We start from the raw sequence: 25,900 nt of genomic DNA, 5'->3' as shown, positions 1-25,900 counted from the left end.
CGTCATCGCTTCATGTCAACTTCATTTGTGTTGTTTGTTTTACAGCGTACAATGGCCCCTAATGGAACCGTTACGAGCAGGGTCTAACCTGAGGAAAGCAGGCTCTGCCTTTGTTGATGTGTTGTGAGTTCTAAATCTATATGTGGGGCGGAGCCAAGAGGAAGCAGGCTTTAACAGAAGTTCAGATTTGTATATCTCAAAGGTAGCAGGGATGGGAATGATGTAGTCTAGCCTCTTTGATTCCTTTAAAATTCTGGTGGCTGTATTTTTAAATAACTGGAGATGGACTTTTGGCTGTTTATGACACTCTTCACTATTAAAATAATGAAACATTTCCATGCGGTACAAGAACTCAAACGTTCTTCCCACCGATGACCGTAACAGGCAAACAAATAAGTAAAAATTCCGCTAAAAGAGGAAGAAATAAGATGCAGAAAGCTGCCTGTGAGCGCTTCAGAGGAGAGGAAAAACGGAAACCCGGCAGGTCTTTATTCCTGCAGCACAATGGGCAGAAACAGACTCAAAGAGGCTCAGATATGAAGAAGTGTGTGAGCCACGGAGGACACATCACAACCTTGGAGACACAAATTGCTCCGTTGTACAAATGTGAATTCCTGCTGAGCTTTTCATGAGTAGGCTAAAGGATCAGCTAATCAAAGGCGCACTAACACGTTTAGCCAGTGTCTTTGTTAGAACAAAGCTACAGTACAAATAGACCAGCGCAACAGACCTTTTTTTTTTATCGCACCTTTATTAAGCTTCTGTTTATCAGATCATATCTCATGTGTGCAGTGCTCCCTGTGCTGGAGTGTGAAAGTGTGAATTTAACACATGAAAACACAAATCAGCTTCTGGATCAGACTCTGAAAGCAGAGGCTGAAGGAGATAAAATGATATTTATATATGTAAGTAGGACCTACAGCGACCTGGTGTGAAGTTCATGCTCAGACACTGCTGATTGTGATGTGTGCCTCAGACTCTGAGTGTGGATAGTTCCAGTCTAAACGAGCAGAGGTCTTGTGTGGTGTGATCACTTTAGCTGTTTGTATTTTGTCTTTGAAGTGATTGTTCTAAAATAAAGTCTGTGCTTAAGGTGTTAACACAGCTTCAGAAATCATTTTAGGCTTTGGTAATGAACCGAGGTGCCAGCAGGGAGTTGTGGAAAAAACACCGACACCTGGTCTGAAAAACACACAAACTACTGTGAACAGTTTTTAGTGTCTTTGTTTTTGTGTGTTCGCCTGGTTTTCTGAATCTTCTTTATCCATTTTCAACCTAAAAGTGGTTCTTCTGTGATTCTGTAATTATTTTGTCTTAAAAATTACTTTTATACCTCTTTTTAACCTCCTTGTGTCTTTTTGAGATCTTGTAATAGCCCTTTGTGGGTGTTCCAATCTCTGTTTTTTTCTATTTTATTTTCATCATTTTGCATTTTCCTTTCATTCTCCATCTCCTTGAGTGATATTTTTTGCCTTTATTGGTGATTTCTTCGTATTTGTCTATTTTTAAACATGAACTATTGGATATTTGGATTCATATGTACACCTCCATCAGAAGTCCACAACTCCAGTGCTGGTGTGGAAATGATTTTGTGATCTGTTTGCATCTCTTTGCTCCTTTTATGTCTCTTTTTAGTTACTTTGCATCTCTCTGAAGTCTTGTGTAGCTCATGGTCTCTTTAAAGTCTCTTGTGTTTTGGTAATTTTGTAAGTAGACATCCTTTTATTGCCTCTGTTTGCAGTGATTTTACATCTTTATTCCTCTATTCATCTCTTTTTAGTTGCTTTGCTTCCTGTGTTTTCTTTTTGTGTCTCTTTGCAGCTGTTTGTGTAAATTTCAGTAGTTTATCTTTCATCTTTTTGATAATTTACTTCATTTTTAGCAAAAAATTTAAACCACCACATCAGACAGAAGCTCTGGACCTGGGGAGCTCTGGTGAGAACAGTATTTTACACCAAATACATAAATAGAGCTTGTCTAAACATATGAATGAAATTAGTCTCAAAGTTGGTTTGAATTCATCCTTCAAGTTTTTCGTGTTAGCTGCCTCTAGCCCAGTTTATACATGTACCATGTAGCATTATAATATAATAATGTAATGTCATAATCAAAAGTTAAAGAATGAAAGTGAAATTCACATATACAAACACGTGTTTGTTTGGCAAAAGGACACACATTCTTCACTCGAGTGCATCTGCAGATACTTGTGTTAGAAAAGCTCTGAAGCACTGAAGTACTGTTCCAACTCCTTTACCTAAATAAAACAAAAGTACAGGCTCTGAAATGTATTCAGCTCATAGAAGTAAGCTGTAGCTCTTTGAAGGACATTTTACTTTTAATCATCAGCTGTTTTTGTGCAAAATTAACCAACAACTGTGATTTTCTCTCATATTTGTTGTTAAAAGTTTGTTTCTCTGTCACAAACATCTCTTTGATTTGTACTCGCGTTCCTTGCAAATGTTAAAGTGCGTCTCTTGACCTGACTTTCTCCCCTCACCCCCAGCCAGTCGTGGCCCCTCGCTGAGCCTGGTTCTCCTGGGGATTTCTTCCTGTTAAAAGGGAGTTTTTCCTTCTCACTGTCACCAAGTGCTTACTCATAGGGGATCAACTGTTTGCATTACTGTATGATGTTCACCTTACAATAATCTGCACCATATCACAATAACTTGTTCACTGTTGTTGTGATTTGGCGCTATACAAATAAAATAAAATTGAATTAAATAGAAACACACTTGTCTGAATGAGGCTCAAACTGTCTCAGATGAGAACTGCCAAACAGGTATTTTTCCAACTTTCATTAATCTGTCATAAACTTGTTCTCACAAAATTTTATTTAATTTCACACATTTTCTGTCTTTGGTTCCCACTGATGAATGACTTCACTCAGTTCAGTTCAGTCAGTTTAATAGCTGTACTGGGAAATTTGGTTTGCAGATATGCTCTCATGAAATCCATCAACAATATAAAAAGAAGAAAAACACTACATAACAAATACAGAAAATTAAATTCACATCCAAAAAACTCATAAGATATAATCCTCAGTATAATTTTAAAAAAAAAACGTACAGCTATCACAAATTGATTTTAAAAACAAACAAAAAAACCACTATTGCATAGAAAATAAAGGAGTTTTTTGTCCTGCCACATTTTACTCTTTGTGTTCAGTATCTGCAGCCTGAAGCAAACAGTTCAAATTCTCTGTGCAGGGGTTCGGTCTGGTTCATCACATCAGCGCCTGTCTTTTGCACCTCCTCCTGCTCATAAACAGCAGATAGTGAGATCTGTGGGGCTTTGCTCGAGTTTATCCTGTCCTCGGTCCTAGCATTTCCAAAGCAGTCAGTAATGGAGAATATTAAAACAGAGTGATACTTATAGCTGCCCTCTCTTTAAAACAGTATCTTGATGAGTGCCTTCATGTGACGCGTTTAGGGGACATCTGCAGTCTAGCTTACACTCTTCCTGTGACAGCAATGCATAAAAACCCATCTGGCCTCAGGTTACAGAACACACCTGCTATTTACAGCTACAACTAAAATGGATGCAGGATTGTTTTATCTTCATTTCTGTTGCTTAAATTAGTTGCAGCTGAGATTTTTAGAAGTGGTTCAATAACATAATTTCCCACTGCCTTGTTGTTTACTCTCTTATTTACCATTTTGATTAGGTGGAAGTACAGTTGTGAATATTCAGTGGAGTTTTTCCAACTGCACTCTTGGCTTATAATAAGCTAATTTCATTCACTGGCATCCATAAAACTGTTTTGACTGTACAGTTTTATAGCTCTTAATGACTACATTTGGAGATGTAGAATAAGTTATACAGTAGAATTTCCAATTTTAATATGATGTAGAAAAGTAAAAAAAAAGATGTTGAACAAAGGTAAATAATTATATGTGGACTTTTTACCTTTTTACCTAACATGTGATCTCTCCAGCCTGGTCGTCCACCCTGGATCTCCTCTCTGTGTCTCAAAAGTTTAAATTAGTCCAGATTGGATCAGACGTTTTCATGTCCCAGACCTCCTCTGTCTGACTCTCTGAGATTTAGCAGCAGCTGTTCCTCTAGAACAGCTGGAATAAGACAAAGTAAAGCTGAACCCTACTGTGACGCTCCAAAAGAAAAGATTGGAAAAAATAATTATATATGCCTCCAAAAGTTGAATCTGTTCATCTGAACGTAGCGTTTTGTGGGAGAAACGTTTCGTCACTCATCCAAGTGACTTCTTCAGTCTCGGCTGACTGCAGGTTTCTCCAATCTTATAAACAGTACATTTGCATAATGACTGAAACCAGCCCACTGAAGGAACAATGGGCTGGGAGGTCAGTTCTTTAATCTTAATTATGCAAATTCTCATGACCATTGATCAACAACCACTGACCAAAACCCACTGATCAACAACCACTGATCAATGGTCATGAGTACCATTCACAGAGAGTTGGGGAATGGCTGCAATCACAGCATTGTAAGATGGCGAAAGATGTACCCTTAGGCCCCCTCCTCGATTCAGAGATGGTCTTTCCCTTTTCACGTAAATGGCCTCCTTGACTCCGCGCTCAAACCAGCGTTCCTCCCTGTCCAGGATGTGTACATCCTCATCATTGAAAGAGTGTCCACTGGCCTGTAGGTGTAAATAGACTGCAGAGTCCTGGCCTGACGAGGTAGCTCTTCTGTGTTGTGCCATCCGCTTCACCAGAGGTTGTTTGGTTTCCCCGATGTATAAATCCTGGCAATCCTCCTGGCACTTAACAGCGTACACTATGTTACTCTGTTTGTGTCGGGGGACCCGATCCTTGGGGTGGACCAGTTTTTGGCGCAGCGTGTTTTGGGGTTTAAAAGCCACAGAGACCCGGTGTTTAGAACAGAATCAACTTTTTGGAGATTTACTTTCCTGGATGATTGAGAATGCATCAAGACAAATTATATATGCCCTTTTTTTTAACATGCAGTGGGATGTAGAATCTGTACTGTTGAACCTGTAGTATAAATAGCTTGATTAAATTTACTGTCCATGGACACATACGGGTTTTTATGCATGATCAAGTCGAATTTCATCTAGATGTGATATCCAGATAACCCGGGTTGGTGATGATGGTGATGGTCCACCAGGTGAGGGCGCTCTTCCTCTTTCAGTCGCCTGCATGCGTGTGGAATACCAATCCAGAGAATCCCCTGAACAATCAGCTCACAGAGAGATGAGATAAAGACTGAACCTTCACGTTTCCATTTTTTCCAGCTCTTGGAATGAAACATGTTTTCTAACTTCTGAAATGCTTAAACTAAAACTTCTGCTGTGAAATTGTTTTGATAAACCAAAATTCCCACTTTATCTCAGCAGAAAAACTTTATGGAAATCAGTCAAAGCCCAGAATGAGTGACCATTTTTCCATGAATTCAGCAACTCATCGTGTGCAGGTGCCGGAATGTATTCTTGTGTCATACTCCCGAGCTGCACCTCCGTGCGCTTTCACATCTGCCATTTGCATCAGATTTCACTTTATCTTCTCTATTTCTCTCCACAAACACTAAAACGACGCCTCCGTCCTATTACCTGCAGCTCCAGCGTAAATGTTTATGGAAATGGCTCGTCGGAGCAGGCCAAGTGTTTTCCATCAGCGGCTCTTTGCAGTAATAATACTGCAGTGTTGATGTCAGACCCGCCTTGCCTGAAGAGGGGAGGCTAATGGCCCCTTTCCCCCACTGCATGAACCAGTGAAGAGAGGAGGGAGGGGAAAAAAATCTAATTCACCTTAAATGTGCTGCTGCAGGGCTGGGAAGCGAGAGGGCATCTGTTCAGAGAGTCCCCATTAAAGGAACATCATGTAAGATCAACCACAGCGCAATTATAGGGAATATGGACACGAGTGAGAGTCTGCGAGGATCACACCTCTCACACACCTGTTGGCTTTTGGTGGTTTCTTCAAAGCACTGTTTTTATTTCAGTCCCCACTTTTAACATGAACTATAGAAGTGATTATTATTATTATTATTATTATGATGATGATGATGATGATGTAATATTTTATTTAAACAAAAACAGTGAGTGACAGAGCACATACCCCTGTAGTACATGTTTATAACAATATTAAAATTAAAATTCATAATATGTGACAGTAATATTAGAGTAGTATTTGCAGTATCAAAATGCATAAATTTACATATAAGTCACAAATAGCCTGCTCAGTGTCTTAAACTTTACATTAGAAATTAAATATGAGTCATATTTGTAATGTATTTTGTGGCTGTGGTTTTCCTTCATTTTTATGTTGGTACACATGTTTAAATTTATAGTGAATGTTTAAATATAAATTTAAAAAGCTTTTATTGACATCCTTAAACCATCCATAAACTCTGTTGTATAAGAGTTTATCAGTGTCTTGTAAGGTATCAATAAAAACATAGGATGTCATTATTAAAACTTGTTGTACAAAATGTTAGATTTTCAGCATGACCAATTTAAGCATGTCTTATTTGATTTAATCTCCAAATCATAAATAAACACAGCGATCAATACAAATGCACAACAAATAACATTATAACATTTTACATTGCACATCTGATGATGTATTTGTGCTGTGAAATATACATAATATAAAACACAATAAACACATTTAACAGATAAGACAGATAACTGAACAAAACTAAATGTTTTATTTTGAAATATTAGAAATTATTAAATGTGTTTCTTAAAGTTGTTTATTTGTCATTTTCTGTGTGCTAAAAAAGTTTTAAAGCAAATTATTAATTCATTGACTGCATTAGAGAACTTTAGAAAATATGAACGCTGACAAGCTTCAGAGACTTTCTCAGGAAGCAAAGATCGATCAGCAGTTGATTTATACTCATGTTAATTTAACAATACCTGAAGCTCTTCATATTAATATCCCTAATAACAAATATAAAGTATTAAGGAGGAAATATAGATCCCAGTTTTCAACATTATATTCCGCTTACATAAGTGGTGAATATAGTCTAGAAATAAATATTTATTTTATTAATTCATTAATTTACAATCCAGGTGGATCAGTTGTTTCCATTATCAGGACCGTTGGACGCCTGCAGTACCGTCTCCGACCTATGGGGTCGCTGTGGAGTTGCGAGACACTTCAGAATGCTCCGGAAATATTCGACATAAACCGGAAAAGGTACACAATGGCTACGGCCAGCAGCATGTAGCCAACGGATCTACAGTTAAGATCTTGTTTTTAATTAAGCTGTTTTAATCGTTTCCTACTTGTTCGTATTTTAACCGTTGAAATAGAAACGACTGTTTACCGGAGATGGGAGTTCCGGCGTTTTTCCGTTGGCTCAGCCGAAAATATCCATCAATTATTGTGCACTGTGTGGAGGAAAAGGTGAGTGGTTAGCTTTGAAAGCTAGCAGCCTGTCCGAGGAACATTATCGGGAAGCTTTTTAACACTCTTCTCGCGCATTTGACTGCGTTTTAATCGCTGCACACAGCGAGTGAAGTTACTACGGCAATGTGAAATGTTTTGGCGAGAGTGGAGACGATCAATCAAAGCTCGTGCAGTCTGTGTTTACTTACACGTGACACTGTAAACAAAACCGCTGCTGTGTGAATGTTTGAAACGCACGCGGTTGAGCTTTGTGTGTTTAACATGTGACAGCAAACACAGAAAGTGTTTGGATTCGTTGTTTTTGTATTGTTAAAATTAACAATAGCTATAATTATTTTACTGGTCTGCTGTTAAACAGTACTGTGCAAATGTGTTGAGCCACTCAGGGCTCGCAAAATCGCTAGCCCGACGTCCCGGGGCTAGCGATTTTTCCAGTCGGGCTACCAGAATCTATCCCTGCCCTGCCCGTCGGGCTATCATAGGAAGGAAAAATTTATGTCAATGCTTTTACATTCTTTCGGAAATGTAGCTGGGTAAATATGTCATTAGCATCGGTGAACCACTGTCAATATGTGACTAGGGCTGCTCAATTAATCGAATTTTAATCTAAATTACGATCTGGGCTTTCAACGATCATTAAAAATGACTGAGCCGATTATTAGCACCTCCCTCGTGCTTTACTCTCGCGCTGCTCCGTGTGGCAAATCGAGCGCACCTCTCTGCGTTTCGAACACGCGGCACAACAATTAAGAGGAGCTAACAGAGGGAAGCTCGGAAAGCTAAGCAGAAGTTATTTGGAGAGGAGAGTGACTGCCGTTGGTTGAAAAGAGAGGTAAAAAAAAACCCTTCAGTGGTGTGGAAACATTATGGGTTCGCGGAGTCAGACGTGGATCAAGTAGACATAGTGTGTAAACTTTGGTGTCGTAGCTGCACCACAGAGCGACATGGCAAAGTTCACTAAACATAGATGTTTACATTTTATTTTTTTATATTGCAAACATTTGCACTGTTATCAGTATTTGCACACTATTTTATACTATTTTTGACAATCTTTAAAGCCATTATTCAATACATTGTTATTGTTAAATAAATATCATCAAATAATCGAGATCTCAATTTCAGTGAAAATAATCGTGATTATCATTTTTGCCATAATCGAGCAGCCCTATATGTGACATATTGAAATCGCATTTGAATTTGCGCTTGTTTTTTGCTTTCACTTTGCAATCGCGCGAACTGTGTATAGAGAGCGACAGTACTGATTGGTGAGTGACGATAATTTGCGCACCAATTCCTCTGACATCGTCTTATCAATCGTTAGTTTACTATCAAACATGACAAGTGAAATCTCCCGCAGGAAGCTTAAACATGTGAGAGGTTGATCGCGCAGAGAATCGCTGAGCGTTATGTGAGTGCGTGTGTAAAGGCAGCAGGATATATATTTTAGTTCTGCTGAGCCAAATAAGACCGGTCAGGGGGAAGAAGTGACAGCCAAAGAAAAGCTTACCACAAAACGGAAAAGTTATGACAAATCAGACTATAAGGCAAAAAGAAAGTGCAGCTTTATGGTTTCATGGACAAAAGAATTTCTGTGGCTGGAATATGACAAGCTAAATAACCAGGGGTGCACATAAGTGGTCCGCAGGTGCGCATTCGCTGTCAAAATAAAATAGGCGCACAAGATAAGAAGTTGCAACGCGTGTTTGCGTCCATAAGATTTTCTGGAGGAGGACAGACATTTGTTTAGAACTCTTAAAGATGTCGAAGAAGCTCCTTTAAGCAATTACTTTGGTGTTCCTCCACCTCCAAAGAAATGTCAGATGGAGTCCGAACCACAAAAGAAGCGCGTATTCTAGGAAAAGTGGTTGCAGGAGGTGAGCTGGCTTTAAACAAATGATGAATGCACAGAGATTTGGTGCAGAATGTGCCGTGAAAATCCCACTCTAGCAGACAAAAACAGTGCCTTTTATATGGACGCAAACGCGCGTTGCAACTTCTTATCTGGTGCGCGTCTTTTATTGTGACAGCGAATGCGCACATGCGGACCACTCATGTGCACCCGTGTAAATAACATAATGTTCTGCCGGGTGTGTTGTTGGTTTCCCTCGATTTCTGAGTCGACAAGTGCCTTTGTTACTGGGACCAGTAATTTTAAGAAAGGCCCCCATTAGAACCCCTGAGAAATGCAAGAAATGGATTATTGCTCAGTCTGCAAATAACATACTAAAAATCAACTTGAAAAATCTGTTTAGAACAGCGTACTATGTTGCAAAGAGTGAACTACCACTGGCAAAATTTAGCAGTCTTTGCAAACTTCAAAAAGCAAATGGCCTAGATCTTGGTTCCACTTGCCTCTTACCTGTGATTTCAGTGGAAATTTCAAATTCAGGATCTGACACAGACTGATTCCTGTTGTACAGTTCTTACAAGTTCATAGAAATTTCTGTTCAATTACAACCAAGTATTTGACTTTATTTGACTGATTGTTTTGTTTCCGTTACAATATTATACATTAAAGTATCATATTGTAACGGAAACAAAACATAAAAAAATTGCTGCCTTTTTTATTCGGGCTACTTAAATTTATTTTGGGCTACCAAAAACTGAAGAGTCCCTGCCCGAAGGGCTACCAGGGATTTTGAAATTTTGCGAGCCCTGGCCACTCCTCGTTTCTTTATGTTTTGTTGCCAGGAAGCCAGAGTTTCTTTAAGTGCTCTTGAGCAGCTGTTCTCTAGGTTTTTTGAAGGTCTTTCAATGTTTATCTTTGGACATTGGCTGCTTTTGCACTTTGTTTTCAATTCAGTCCTTGTACCTGAACATTTTCATTTTTTCTTTGTTAAGACTGTGAAGCAATCAAGCATAGAAGGAACCTAAGTCGAGGGATGGATCAGTGTTTTCTACACATAATGGACAATTAAGCATAGATCCAATTTTGAATTGTATCTGTATGCTGTTTGTTACTGCAGCCTGTTACAAAAACAGATCATTTGTTCCCACGACTTTAGCTGAATCTGCAAATAAATGTTATATATCCTAGGCATTTTTTGCACTAACAAGCTGATTCACAAAGAGCTATTTGCCATAAACATTGCATACAAAAGTAAAAAACTGTCTACAGCATACATATCCTACGTAATCACAAAGCTTTCTGAAATCTATGCTGTAACCTGACATACATGTCTGTAGAAATGTCACTAGGTTCTGTGTGAGTGCAGCTCACAACAGCTGAAGATGTATTTTTGTCCAGAGTTGCAGCTCTGATGCAAAAAAGGTTATTTTTTTTTGTTTCCTTTCATGTTAACAGGGGAAGGAGTGTAATGGAGTTCGTATTCCTGTTGATACAACGAAGCCAAACCCCAATGAGGTGGAATTTGACAATTTGTACTTGGACATGAATGGGATCATTCACCCCTGCACGCATCCAGAAGACAAGTAGGAACCGTTCCCAGTTTAATCTGGACATAAAAGACCGATCTTCTGTGTTTACAGCTCAGTTCATTTCTGATATAACAGAAACATACTCCCTGTGAGGTTTTTGTTTCCAGTGTAATTTATTTGGAAGTTAATAATTTCATTGAAACAGTCTTTTTCTAAATTTGATATATTTATGCTAATTTATACATATATAAACGTTCATAAATTAAGCCATACCAAGTCTTCACTTTGTCTCTTCCTCCACAGACCGGCTCCTAAAAATGAGGACGAAATGATGGTCGCCATCTTCGAGTACATTGACCGCCTGTTTAATATCGTGCGGCCGAGGAGAGTTCTCTACATGGCCATCGACGGAGTGGTAAGCTGCTGCCGTTAACAGAAACGTGCAGCTTTTTTCACTGATGAGCATTCACAAGTTTTACTGTGTGTGAAGTAAACTTGTTTTCAGTGTTACGCCGATCTGACAGTAGCTTTGATGTAAACTAAAGTTAACTCTGCCCAGGCTCCGCGTGCCAAAATGAACCAGCAGCGCTCTCGACGGTTTCGTGCCTCCAAAGAAGGGGTCGAGTTGGTGGAGGAGAAGAGTCGCGTGAGAGAGGAGGTCATCCAGAAAGGTGTGTTTTATTTGCCTCTTTGACTGCTGGACTGAAAATATGGGCAATATATTTTAATGTGATATTCAAAACGCTGTAATGTTAAGTGCGTCAAATTTGATGCATGGGGTTTTTGTAGGTTTTTGAGGGCTGTGCATCATCTGTGTGTATTTTTTGCCAAAAAAAAACTAAATTAACTGATTTTTAAACAATATATTGCAAAAAAAAAGGCAGATATACCAAATATGATTAAAAATTAAACTTGCATATGCAAATTGATTGATTTTTTTTTAATTATGAAAAGATTTATTAAACACTCCAGTTGAAAAATATTTTTGGACATTTATAAAACAAATGTGTATTTAATACATTCTTGGTGATTTTCTCTTGGAGGAAGATTGAAATTCTCAAAAATAGTTTAAAGCATTAAATCTGAAAAACAAAAAAAACCCCATCCTGTTTGTTTGTTTGTTTGTTTTTTAAAACCCGATTGGATCAATTTCAGCTCAGTGTAAAAGTCTGCTGATTTCCCCCCCCCCTCTATTTCTCTCTCTGTCCAGTTTGGATAGGGAAAACAGCCATATGGGGGTAACTCCGCCTCTAGTTTCTTCTAAGTATAATATTGAGATTTTTTTTTTTTCCGTCTACAGGAGGTTATCTTCCTCCAGAGGAGATTAAAGAAAGGTTTGACAGCAACTGTATCACCCCAGTAAGTTTACTCCATCCAGTGAAATCTTGCCTGACTTTTATTTACTTGTAACAACGTAGTTACAGGATTTGTACTTGAATGGATGATTCAGTGACTTTTCTCTGCAGGGAACAGAGTTCATGGACAACCTGGCACACTGTCTGCGATATTACGTGGCCGAAAGACTCACCAACGATCCAGGATGGAAGAATATTGTTGTGAGTCTAATTTATGGCCAGATGTTACCTGCCCACAACTATTTCTTTTATAAAATAAAATGACTCAGTTTAATCATCCTTACTTTCCTCTTTTTTTGTAGTTTTCAGCTCTTGGTATTTTGCATTTTCAGGCACTAATCTTCAGTTTCTCTGTTATCCAGGTCTTCCTGTCTGATGCCAGCGTCCCAGGTGAAGGAGAACACAAGATTATGGACTTCATCAGGAGACAGAGAGGTACATGCATTAACACTCAGAGCAATTCCAATGATTTAATTAAAGGGACCTTTTATGATTATTTCACCTCCATATTTTTATGGTTGGCTTTAATGAAGAAGCTTTGCAATTCTTAATGTTCAAAATAATCTTCGTCTTTGACTGGGTCTTGGTGTAGTGCCTCAGTGTTTTAGGTCCTCCCTCTTTAAGCCAACTTTGTTCTGATTGGCTGTCGCTCCCAAACTGAAGGTTTGTGCCTGAGATGACACAAAGTCAGCAGCAGGATAGATTGGAGCAGTCTGAAGCTGAGCTTTGACATATGTTGACCTCATTGTTTGAATCCTTGAAGCCATTTTTTATGTAAGACCGTGTTTGTGATAGAAGAAATAAAAAAAGCACAGTAATTCCCCTTGAATGCAGCTGCACTGCGGAATGATAAATGGAAAAACCGAAAATATGGGATGCTTCTGATGTGAAGTACTCTGAACTGTAGTGACAGATTCAAAGTTCAAAGTTAAAGTGCTGTTGATTATCAGGTTGACTCTTTTATCTTGAAGTCAAATTTGATAGGTGACCTTTGATGACCAAACATCAAGTACGAGCCTTCACTACACACACAGACACACACACACTCTGTCTGATCTTCTGTTGACTCTATGTTTATGGTCGACTCTTGCAGCTCAGCCCAACCATGACCCCAACACACATCACTGCCTGTGTGGAGCCGACGGTAAGCCTTCAGATCCGCCCTCTTAAAGTCAGGATAAGTGCTCTTAATAGAAGCCATTTACCTCCTCTGACCCAGCATATTCAAGAGATCTTGTGTTGCTGTCTGAATGACTAATTTATATTTTAACCAATTAGTCCCCACTTTGACCGTGTGTTTTCGTTGCATGTCAGCTGACCTGATCATGCTGGGCCTGGCCACTCACGAGCCAAACTTCACGATCATCAGAGAGGAGTTTAAACCCAACAAACCGCGACCTTGTGGTCTCTGCGGACAGACTGGCCACGAGATCAAGGTCTGTCAGGGGATGCCCAGAGAGAAGCAGGGGCAGGTGAGGAACACGACTCTGAAGTTTACGTCCCTGTTAGCACTGCTGTCTGAAAAAACAAAGCTTTAAAGCGTAGTTTGAAGATCCACGATTTGAGTGAAAGTCTTTGACTGGAATATTTGTTTGTGCACATTGCAAAATAAGCTGTGAATGGTTTCAGTGTAGGAGCTGTTTAAATGCGGCATGTTTGTTGTCCTACAGGAATTTTAACTGGAACCACCTCTCGACCATGATTGTGGTGCTTTTTGGAGCATTTTAGTAAAATTATCTGATAGTTGTACTATCGCGCTGACCTAGAAGTTTGTGGTTTGGTTTTGCTGAATGAAGTTTTAACATTTTATCAGTCTGTTATTATGCAATTAGCATGTTTCTGTATCTTTGTTACGCCTGCACAGTTTACGGGTGGAGCTTTCTAACCAAGCCAGCTAGTGTTACATAATAACTTAGGACTCCAGCTCTTGTCCAAATATGGTCAATTCTGGCTCAAAAAATACTGCTGAAAAATAATTGATGTTTGATGTCCCATTGCTGACATTTGCCATTTATAGTGCGCAGTATAAACTCTGTCAGCGGACTGAACATATGTCTGTTTTACAGCATGATGAGTTTGCAAACACGATGCCGGCGGCTGAGCAGGAGTTCATATTCATCAGACTGTGTGTTCTGCGGGAGGTCAGTTACTCAAACTCACTTCGATCAGCTTTCTTTCTTTTTAGTTGTTGATTTTAGGATCAAAATCTCACCTTTTGTTCACAAACATGAAATTGATCTAGAACGATCAAATTTGTGCGATCCAACTCGAAGGGTTCAATGAGTTTTACAGAAACAAAACACAGTGTGTTGCCTTTGTGGTGCTTAAAATGATGGTTCCTAACCTCGGGCACCTCTGAAACAACTTTGAGGAAGAGTAAGAATATGAAATAATGTTTTGAAAATTCGTTACACGTGTTTAATATATTCTGTTCAGTGATTTACAGGTCAGCTTCGCTGTAAGAGTTCAGCCTTACCTTGAACTTTTCCTTTGAATCATCAGCTTTTCTTTTTTTCTCAGAAGTAATCAAAGACAGACTGTAGAGGAATGTTCTGCCTCTATCTGTTATGGACAGCATTTGAACTTGAAAGCAGGAGCTAAAGTGTTGCTTCATTGATAAAATGACCTTCTCAATCATCTCCATTAATTCTTATGTTTTCTTTAGTACCTGGCCAGAGAGCTGACCATGGCCAGCCTGCCTTTTCCCTTCGACTTTGAGAGGAGTGTAGATGACTGGGTTTTTATGTGTTTCTTTGTTGGAAATGACTTCCTGCCACATCTTCCGTCCTTAGAAATCAGGTGAGCATCAGTTCATCGTCCCAAAACGGCTTTATACAGTTCTTTCATCAGGGACTATCAATCTGAAACACGCTGTTTAAATGTGGTGTCAATTCAGGAAGTGGTAACAGGGGTGTCTGCAGTGAAAGGTTATTCAAGAACTTATTACGAAGCGCTGTCATAAGTTTACTTTTATAATACCCAGAATGTACATACAGTTGCTCACCATGATGTAAAAGGGGAATCAGAGAAAACAGTAGGGTGACTTATTTAATGATTGGGTTACAAATAAGCCACAAATTCACAGAAAAATGGGGGGAAAAACGCCAACAACTTTTTAAAAAAATGTCCAAAAAAGAAACATAATGAACGAAACTCAAATGAAACAAAACACATAATATAAATATAAAAATACCCCAAAATGAAACCAAATGAAGAAAATGAAAGAAAATAAAAAGCACAAAAAGTAAAATGCACATGGTTGAGGAGTAAAACTACTTTTCATTTGTTATTCATGGGAGACCACAGCAGGTAGCTTTTTTATTTATTTATTTTTTTTAAAATCTGTCCTTTCTGACTCGACCCCAAAAAGGCATTTCTGTCTCCTCCCAGACTTTACTCGGGTGAATAGATTTTTATGTATTTATTCCTTAGCTTATTAGAATCCAATCATGTTTTTTCACGTAATAAATAAATAAATAAATAAATAAATAATACATTTCAAATAAATATAAAAAATCAAGTGATTTAAATAATAGATTTGGTGAAATAAATAAAAATGTAATAACAATTACATTTAATAATAATTATTTAAAAAATGTAAATATAAAAATGTAAACAATTAAAATGAATATAATTAAAATTAACAAATGTCCTGGAGAAAGTATTTATGTATTTGTTTATTTATTATTGGCTCTAATTACAAAGCCACAAGTTCATCTCATAGCTAATCAACTGTCAGAAATGTTATATTAAGTGCTGTATCCACTGTAAGTCTATTATTATTTTCTTTATCGTGTTTTTCATACTCGTATAGTTTTCAAGCTTTTTATGCTGTTATTTGTCTGTGCAATATACAGAAGGTGTTTTTTTTTTTTTTTTTCTGTTGTATAAAAAAAGATTTGAGATTTGTATGTTCAGTCTTCCATCCCTATTAATGAAATAAAAGTTGAGGAGCTTATGTTTGCATCTGTGGCTCATGGTTTTGTTTGTTTCCCCCAGAGAGGGAGCGATAGATCGACTGGTCAGAATCTACAAAGATGTTGTTCACAAAACTGGAGTGAGTGTCATCATTTATCTGAGCTCTGCAGGCAGCAGTGTCCAGGGCTTTTCTGTTTTGTTTTGGTTTTTTTTTTCAAATGTTTTAACCAACGCTGGAAGAAAAATGATATCATTGTTATATATAGATATAGGTATCATTGTTTTGTATGCACTTAATGTGTAGAGTCACCCTGTGCATACGTGCTTCTGCAGGGCTACCTGACACAGAATGGATACGTCAACCTGGAGCGAGTTGAGATGATCATGCAGGCTGTGGGCGTTGCTGAGGACAACATCTTCAAGAAACGCAAAGAGGATGATGTGATTTTTCACAACTTTCTCTCCTCAGATTTAGTCTTTTAGACCTGAGATGAAGATGAGGAAATGTTCGAGTATTTCTGCTCTTTAGGAATCTATTTTATCATTCACGATGTCATCTTCTTTCTTTAGGAAAACTTTAAGAGAAGAAACAAAGAGAAAAGAAAAAGAATGAAAGTACGTATGATGAAAATGATGCTGATATTTTGGCTTTATAGTTTAAATTTATTATATAGGATCTTTGTTGTGCCATCAAGTAAACTTTTCAAGTGTTTCTGCTGCTAATGTTTAGCCTTTATTTTCAATGCAGAGTCACCCCCGAAGGTGCAGAAAACCTAATGTGTCATTTTCTGCCTAATCAGCAGATATCACTTAAAAATACTTTTCTAGTTCGAGTTGAACTCAGATGGAGAAGTTTATATCAGTCTCATTTTCATGGTTACTAAAGACACTATAAAGCTATAAACACAGCATGCAATTAAAATGAAGCTGATTTAATCAGTGTGATTCGACTTCACCCAAAAACAAAGCCTAGAGTAGAAGTCAAAGTGTGACAGTGTTTCTATTTTACTTATGGCATGCCACGTTCCTGATCAGTCATCGATATCCTGCTGCTCTTAGCATTTCCACTCATCCTGATGTTCCCTAAAAGTATTTGAAACTACACATGCTGTTTTATTTTTGAGTTGTCATAGTTGCATTCTTACAGTTATGGGCTTGAGTTGAGATATTCTGTCCATGTTTCTGCAGGCGGAGCAGCAGGGCCCGGCCTACCTGACCACAGGTCAGTTTGCCCCTCATGCCCTGGGGAGAAGAGACCGACCCGAGGCTGTCCAGAATGCTCGGCACCAGGCCTGTGACATGAGGATGCAGTCAAACATGGTAAAGCTGGGTGTTTCTATCAGATTGGTTTTGTTTTGTGTAAAATCTTTAAGCACTGATGGTCACAGTTTGGCAAAACTCTTACTGATTCTTGTGTAATGCTGTCGTGATCTGTCATTCTGAGATTTTTCTCGCTCAAGAAATACGAGCTACCACTGAGCTGGACCAGCAATCCATACTTGGTGTGGTCATATCCAGCATTGTGTTTTTCATAGGGGTCCGTTACACTCAGTATTGGTTTTGTTGGGCCCAATCAGACCTCGGGTCTGTGCCCTTTATACCAACACTGAGGGCGCGAGTACTCTTTGCATTACTCTATGAGTGACGGGTGTCGCCACTCAGACCAAACCACCACATGGGTGCTCGTGTAGCAGGAGAAGAAGTCAAGACAGAAGTTTCTTCAACCCGCGCAAGGTTACAACGAGTGAGAGGCGCACAATATGCCAAAATAACACCAAAACTGCACCCAGTGAATATGACGTCACTCCTGCTGTGTGGCACCATTTGCGAGGGCGAGAATGGCAGGAATAACGGACCCATAAGTCATGTGATTATTGTATCCTGTACTGTTGCAATGATGCAATGAGCCATGGAGTCATTTTCTTTTCTCCCCTCAGAATGCCGCTCAATCCTTGAAGGCCATGATGAAGAATGGAGGCAATGTAAGTTGGCAGATGTATGTCACTGTGTTAACATTGACTCGCTGCGTTAGTTTCCAGCACCATGTTTTTTGTTCTTGGACTCGAGCTGTGCAGGATTTATGCTTCCAAATAATCATTATTTCCTTTATACTGAGCCTCAGTGGAGCCCCCTCTGTTCATCCTCTTTTGAAACAAGCGTCTTTGCTCTTTGCCCCTCTTAAGTGGAATATAAGTGGGAGGTCACACTGAGAGCTGTGTGCCTAAGTTGACCACAATATGAGTTGTGAATTTTTATCTATGGTGCTGGTTTTTATGTGTTCAGCGTCGTTTTAAAGTGTGTCGAGTCATAAATAACCAACAGAAAACCAAACCACTGACACGCGGGAGAGTTTGTGTCCTCACCATTTCGATCCCCTGAATAATCTCATGGTCTCTTCACAATCTTCTCTCCTCCTCTTCTTCTCAAGTGTGTGTCTGTTTACACCTGCAGGGGCTGGAAAACACCCACTTAAGGACTTGGGGGGGAGTTTAATTCTGCTGTTTAGGTTATTGGGAAAAAGGCTTTTTTTCCCTGTAGAGATTCTTCTATCAGCAAAATATAAAAATTAATTTGATTTAAATGCTGCTCTATCAATCAGTTTATGCGTTTCCTCTCTGCCATCATTTATATTTGGAGAAAATGGCAGCCTGTTTAAAAAAAAAAAAAAACAACAACAGACGCACGGCCCTGAACTGGACAAAACGCCAGCGTCTGTATTCTAAAGTGTCTCCCAAGTTGGTAAATTTCCTGCCGTCGTGCAGCGTTAAATTTTATCGGCTGTCAATAGACGACCATACATTAGCACATGAATGAAAAGAGTACAAAGGCTGCAGGGGGGCAAAAGGAAAGCTTGTAGCTAAGGCAGCGGATTCAGTGTCCTTCAAACACAGACAATACACACGTATATGCAGGAGCAGCTTTACCTGACGTGAATGCATATAGTCGACTCATTGTCAGCAGAAAGGTCTTATAATGCTCAGCATTTACTATGTAAATATATGTATGTATGTGTATATATATATATATATATATATATATATATATATATATATATATATATATATATATATATATATATATATATATATATATATATATATATATATATATATATATATATATATATATATATATATATATATATATATACACACACACACACACATATAGCAGTGTATTAGGCAGTTTTTATATACCCTTTTTTAAAACGATTAACCAATAATCACGTTTCATTTGAACTACAGGAAATAATGATCAGTTCAATCTTCTTTTTTTTCTTTTTAAAGATTTTGTTGCTTCTCTTGGTCGAATAATACATTTTAAAACTGATGCAAATTTACTACTATACTAGTACTTGGATAAGAGATTTTTGAAAGTATTACATTAGTGACCTGAGAATCTATTCTCTTCAAATGAAACAGAATGATCTTATCAGCTTAGACTTGTTTAACTACAACGGACATTGTCCAGGAATTTTTTTTTTTTGAGTTATATTAAAATGCAAAGCAATTGCTTTAGATTGTATCAGATAACGAGAATGAACGCCGACTACAGTGGAGCACAGCTCAGTGACCATAAAGCTTGTTCAGGAAATTTTTAAATATTCTGCTATTTCCAGCGACACACCGGTTTGATGAAACTGTTTCTTTGGGGAGAATTTGAAGATTTTCGTCTGCACAGGCAGAACTGTTAAAGCTCAGTGCAAACACTACAACACTGCTGCTGTGTGAAAGGAAAGACCGCTAACCTGTTGTGTTTGAAAGTGCTTCTGCTCATGCTCAAGTAGTCCAGTCAGGGTTTTAATGTAGAGAAGTGCAGTTTAAGTTCCTGATTATTTTCTGCCATGGTCTCGGTCTCATCTGTACATTTTCTTCTGTTTTTTTTTTTGTTTGTTTTTTTTGTGTGTGTGTGCATGCGCGTGTGTGTTGGGGTTTAATCACCCTCGGTAGTCATCTGCAGGTCCCAGTGACAGTGCAGACAACAGGGGAGTGAAGAGGAAAGCTGATGACAGCGATAGCGAGCCGGAGCCTGAAGACAACGTCAGGTAAATCCTTACAAACTAGGTGGGCGGGCTCACAGCAAAGGGTGGGATTACTGTGTTTTAATCTAAAGTGAATACAGAATCTCCTCCCAATTTCTTATATTTGCTAACCTGCATTAATTTCATTTTTAGAATTAATAAGCCTACAAATAAATTGTTCCCCTTTAAACGATTCAAGCAAACAAACTTCTCACGTGCACCATATCATCTTGTTCTCTTCTGTAACTACTTCATGTTTTCATTATATCCATAAACTCATGTTCCTGTAGTTTGTTCATCACAGGTATGCAACATGCAGAGGTGTACACTATCTTCTAGATAGACTTCTTCATCCTACCTGTATATGCAATAAACATTTACAACAGGATGTTAGCTTGTGCATACATTATCTTCCTCTAAATATCTTCGTCATCCATCATTTGATCCGAAGTCTTATTTAGTCTTAAATCTTACTGCAGACAGTTAGATTCCAGACTGACGGTTTAATTTCAGGATATCTTTTCCCCCGTTTCTCCTCTTTGGCTCTATTAATCATGACAGCGCTCTTATGCTCTGCTCATTTTCCACATCATAAGCAAAGCATATATGAAGGAGCTGCTGGAGACCACTGCAAAGAGGACTAAAGACCACAAAATCATCTGCATACATAATGTGGTTCACTAGAAAGCTGCTATTCATCCACCCACTTTCAGCTTCTTTGATAAGTCATCAACATATAGATTAAAAAGAACCGAGGATACAGCTCCAGTAAGCCTGAACACTCGTGATGAACACTCATGGTGTATTTGGGCACCCTTCTTTTGACTCAACACGCTTTTCCCCCCTGTATTTATTTACAATTAGGAATGTGCACACAGGTCAGTGAATGTTTGGCTTTAAAGCCAAAGTGGTTATCAGTGGAATTAATAAAGATATTTATTTAAAGCTTGGCATAATTTAAACTTCAGCTGTAGGCCTGTCAAGACTCCCTGTCTTACTGGGTTTATTCTTTTTTTTATGATTAAAGAATCCCAACAGCACATAGAAATGTAATTTTAATCATTTTAATAACTCATACAACTTTGTGAGCAAGACATTTTTAGTTGAAGTTAATTATAAGTAAAGTTAATCACAATAAATTAATTATGGTGTGAAAACAAGGTTTCATAACACAACTTTCACTGACTTCTCAGGTACAAACTCTCAAAGTGCCCACACCAAAGAGCTATGCTTGAATTAAACCTGCTTTTACAAACCACCACGACCCGAATAATACTCTGCAAGTAACAAAGCTGGCGTGTCAGACAAGCTGCTCATTGGCTCCTTTCTCAGCACATTTAGCGTCTCTGCTGGGCTCACACGGTGACCAGAAAACAGGCCAAACAAAACTATTTGTTTATGAGGTCAGTCATTTATTTTATCATTATTGTAAATCGGCTGCTGTCTGTCGAGTTTTCTTGAAGCTGTTTATAACTGGAAGCACCTTCATAACCACAAATAACCTGTAATTTGAATGCCCAGGGAACCGTGTGCGTGCAGTTAATAAAACGCCTTAAAAATAAATCTGTGCAGATGAACTTCAGTCAGCAAAGGTCGCTTTAACAAACAGAAGAGGAGAGACGTGCTCATTAATGCCACCGAGCTGCACCACAAGCTCTTTAACTCTCTGCCATCTCCACTGCGCGCACACACATACATTTTAGTACGCACATTTGTACACACACTCCCTGCTCTGCTGAACAGCTCCCACCTCCCCTCTGCACGTGATTAATATGGAAAGCAGGAGCGTTCGAGTAAATTCCTCTGTGACGCACTCGTCAGAGCTGCTAAATCCATCGGGCTAAATTGGTATTCATGGAGGCTTTTCTCTCAGGAGTCGGCAGCTTCCCGCGGGCCGCTCCGAGGAGCCGCCGCACAGATGCCGGACGACCCTGATTATGTGTGCAGAACGGCATCGCCGCCCCAAATCTACCACGAAGTCATAGCCGTTGAACTGTTCCAGCTGGTTTTTCAGCCTATAGATGAGCCATTTATTTGAATATGTTGTTCAGATTTACCTAAACTGTAAAGATTTGGTCATGTCAGCCAACAATCAACAATGGATTTGCAATTCTTGGCCATTGGCAGTATTTGTACCAGTGGACTTGATTCCCCATATTCCCATCTTTATTACTAACTGAGATATCAAGTCTTTTGTCTGGTCATCAGTACGGGTGGGAGCAGTCTAAAAAAAATTTGACATTGTGAAGTTGTTGGAGGTGGTGGGGTTCAGACAGATGTTACTGATGTTGAATGAAAGCATGTTAGTGGAAATCTGGAGCTGTGCACAAATTAATCCACATTTTAACCCCCAAAATGTTGCATTGGGCAGAATTCCCTCAAATGAGATTTTATTTAAAGGTCAGTGTTGGGAAGGTGGGTGTTGATGCCTAATTAACTACTCCAAAGGTCATCTCCTGGCCTTTTGGACAGTCCACTGGTAAATATGAAATTTGATTGGCTGTGGTAGTTGACACTGTTCTGTTTGATCTCCAGTCACAATCTGCTTTAAGCTTAGCAGAGTCCACTGTGTGACTTTTCGCGGTAGCTCCGTGAGATCTTTGTTCATGATGCAAAATCAGTTGTCTTATGTTTCATTGTGAGAGAACTTCAGAGCTGTGCGGTTTGTGACATAAATTTAAGGGGACTACCTCATGGTGTGATGTGTCGAGGCCTACTTTTTTACCACGTATCTGAAACTGTTCAAATATCCCCAGCTTAGTCAAAAGGATCCATTATAGGTCCTCTTCTGTTTTCTATTATTAAAGGAACTGGAAACAGTCATCCACCACTGGGCTCAGTGCCACTGGCTGTCTGTTAAACTTGCGCTTGGTTTTATGGATCGGCTCCACAATATATGTGGATCTTTTAATTCCATTTTTGGCCTTCAGGTCACTGAGGTTATCCTCACAATAACTTCTCTCACCTAACACCTAAAGACCTACCGGTCCTTTGCCGTTACTACCCCAAGCACATATAAATATGTGGAATGGCACATTCCAGATAAAAACATGTGCAACTGGGAAATACTTCTAAATTACTCTTTCTATTATTCAGGTCTAAGGCGCAAGATGGAAGAAAAACATGCAAAACAAAATGCAGAGCACTTACCATCAACTTCACAGTGCCACATTTTCTGGCTGTACTGCTACTAGCTAAGACTGATTTGTGCACGCACGCTGACAGAGATACTTGTTAATTATTATTCATTTGAATTCTTAAGGAGACTGATGACTAAATTACTTAATAATAACCCCACAGTGTGGTTTCCAATAAGATGACTTAAATCTCAGAGTGTTTGGGCCTGTGTGTAATGTCTTTCTTGGTTAGTGCTGTTGGTGAAGAAGCTAGTTCAATCTTCTGAGTGAGTGTGACCCACCCCTGTGTGTCCTGCAGGTTGTGGGAGGAAGGCTGGAAGCAGAGGTACTACAAGAACAAGTTTGATGTGGACGCGACAGATGAGGATTTCAGGCGGAAGGTGGTCCAGTCGTACGTGGAGGGTCTCTGCTGGGTACTGCGCTACTATTACCAGGTAACTGAAGTCACACGGTGGGTTCAGTACTGTGTACAAACGAGCATGTCTTCAGCAACAACAACAACAACACAACAATCTTTATAGAGCACATTTAAAAACCAACGGTATACCAAGCGATGTGTTCTTTTTTTTTTTTTTTTTTTTTTTTTTTTTTTTTTTTTTTTTTCCTTTTCCTGCTGAGAAACATATTCTCACTGGTTTATAAAGCCTTTACTTCCCCCAGATGCTAGCTTTAGAAACCTTTTAATAGTTTTCTTTGAACTTTGAACCCCGAGCTTTCATTACATACCACGATCCAAGCTAAATTTCCACCTTTACAAATGGAGAGGCAGGTGTATTTAGTCCTTTTTTGATGAATTTATGCACGACATCAACCTTTCTGATCCTGTTTCTGAGTTACAGAATCAAATTATGTTAAGTTCCCAAATATTGCTGGTAAGGTTAAGAGTTTATTTTTCAGGGCAGTGCTTCTCTCCTTGAACTTCCACATACTTGTCTTTCAGCGGTTCTTTTTCTCTTTTTTTGTAACATTTTTTTTTTAGTTAAGGTCTTATTTAAACATGTGTAAAAAGATTAATCACATTAAGTTCTTGCTAACAAAAGTTAACGATAGCTTTCGTAAAATTAAATCAAGAGTGTGGCTGCCACAAGGTGAATTCTAACTTTTGGATATTTTAGCTTTCATGTAGACACTGAGGGGAAAAATTTAAGGTGAATGACGCACAGAGCAGAACTTTGTGCTAACAGTGCAAACAAAGACTGAGAAAATCACTAAAGTTTTTGAGGGGAAGCTAAAGGATAAGGATGCTTTTTTTTCTTTTTCTTGTCATTTCGCGACCTTAACCAGGACCTGTGTTTGACACAGAAACCTCACATTCTCTGTAAAGGTGATCCTGTAAGGCACATCGTCTGAGTAACATGGATAAAGCCATTTATAGAATAGAATAGAATATAAAGCTTTGTCATTGTGTTTAGCATACAGTGAGAGTCTCTGTCCTGCTCGATGCATCAGGGTTAAGTATCACTCATTAGTTTCTGAAGCATTTGATCGTTTTGGATTTTGTTGCTGTTTGCTGAAACCTGAGTTAGAGGAAATGGGTGGATCTGACTGAGAAGAGCACTGCATGTTGATACTTGCTTTTCCTCTGCTGTATCCTCGATTTTACTTTTAATACACAAAATGAACGTCATGTTGTATTCACGTATACTTTAAACTAGCAGCTGAGAGCATCAGCTAACCAGAAGGGACTTTGCTGAGGTCATAAAAAAAGTGTGCAGGAGGGACACTTTCCTGTAGATCTGGATACAACAGGAGTTGTTCATGCAGTGAAAGGAGTTGCCCCCTGCTGGACATTAAAGATAAGTTGCTTTCATTTTTCACCACAAGCTTGTAGAGATAGTGGGAGAGGCAGCCTAGTTGCGTGAAATCTTCTCCAGGTCTATGTGGAAACGAGCTTCATGCCCTGTGAAACGTCCATTGATGGTAAAGCCTGGTTGTTCAGTATATTCAGGTATTCACCTGACATAATTATTTAGGAAACTAACATTGCTGAGCCTTGATGTGAGCAACTCATAAAACTGCCCTTCACTTGCTTGTATTGTTGCTGCTAGGCACGTGCTTAACTTAATTTGATGTTCTTCTCACTGTGATGTTCCTGTCACTCTAAATCAGGGTATATCTGGGCTTATTAGACCACATGACCTGGGTTCAGTCTTTATGCTTCCTAAAAGATTCGAGCCTGTTTAACAATTAGCTTCACTGATAGCTGGTTTTCTGAAGGGTACACGTGTTTAGTCCCAACACTGTGAGGCCTATTCATATTCTATATGTGGAAATGCTCTTACTTTTAGTAATACAGCCGTGAGTGCTTCTGATTTATTTTTAGACGATTTGATTTCACCAAATTCTTAAGTGATCTGTTAACAATTTTTTTTCTAACCATGTTTCTTCCTCAAGGAAGAGCATTTGTCCTTCCAAAGTTTTAATAGTGTGTTGGAGAGCCTAAAGCTCAGTCTTCAGACTGGTCTGACTGCTCGGTTTCATTTCTTTAACTACTTGTGGTCTTGTGTGAAGTCAGAGAGAGGATATCCTTAATGTGGTTCAAACCTTTTGTTTATACGGAGCAGCCAGTGAGAAGAAGTTAGTTTAAGGGAGAGGAGCTAAAACGTCAGAGGGTAAACTGATTGGAACGATAAGAATAAGGACTATTCTGAACTGTGAATTATGCAAAGCTACTCTAGTAGAGTCCAAGAATCAAAATATGGAAATGAACAGAATCAGATCAGAACCAGTTGCTTG

At 38.8% G+C, this 25,900-nt stretch overlaps 1 protein-coding gene across 1 annotated transcript in view; it reads left to right on the top strand.

Annotated features, from left to right (window-relative positions):
* The first annotated feature begins 7,146 nt into the window (after positions 1–7,146).
* xrn2 (5'-3' exoribonuclease 2) overlaps positions 7,147–25,900 on the top strand; it is a 47,780-nt gene continuing 29,026 nt past the window's right edge. Inside the window, exons 1-18 of the mRNA XM_063495766.1 lie at positions 7,147–7,352; positions 10,660–10,787; positions 11,037–11,148; positions 11,293–11,404; positions 12,034–12,092; positions 12,200–12,289; positions 12,451–12,523; positions 13,182–13,232; positions 13,403–13,560; positions 14,155–14,229; positions 14,754–14,887; positions 16,088–16,145; positions 16,340–16,447; positions 16,577–16,621; positions 17,195–17,326; positions 17,944–17,988; positions 19,957–20,051; positions 23,463–23,598. Coding sequence (XP_063351836.1) covers positions 7,278–7,352; positions 10,660–10,787; positions 11,037–11,148; positions 11,293–11,404; positions 12,034–12,092; positions 12,200–12,289; positions 12,451–12,523; positions 13,182–13,232; positions 13,403–13,560; positions 14,155–14,229; positions 14,754–14,887; positions 16,088–16,145; positions 16,340–16,447; positions 16,577–16,621; positions 17,195–17,326; positions 17,944–17,988; positions 19,957–20,051; positions 23,463–23,598 — 1,686 coding nt within the window. The 5' untranslated portion in view covers positions 7,147–7,277. The remainder of the gene's footprint in view (positions 7,353–10,659; positions 10,788–11,036; positions 11,149–11,292; positions 11,405–12,033; positions 12,093–12,199; positions 12,290–12,450; positions 12,524–13,181; positions 13,233–13,402; positions 13,561–14,154; positions 14,230–14,753; positions 14,888–16,087; positions 16,146–16,339; positions 16,448–16,576; positions 16,622–17,194; positions 17,327–17,943; positions 17,989–19,956; positions 20,052–23,462; positions 23,599–25,900) is intronic.

Source organism: Pelmatolapia mariae, linkage group LG15 (genome assembly GCF_036321145.2).
Source record: "Pelmatolapia mariae isolate MD_Pm_ZW linkage group LG15, Pm_UMD_F_2, whole genome shotgun sequence".
Classification (NCBI taxonomy): Eukaryota; Metazoa; Chordata; class Actinopteri; order Cichliformes; family Cichlidae; genus Pelmatolapia; species Pelmatolapia mariae.
This window is presented reverse-complemented; position numbering and strand designations above follow the sequence as displayed.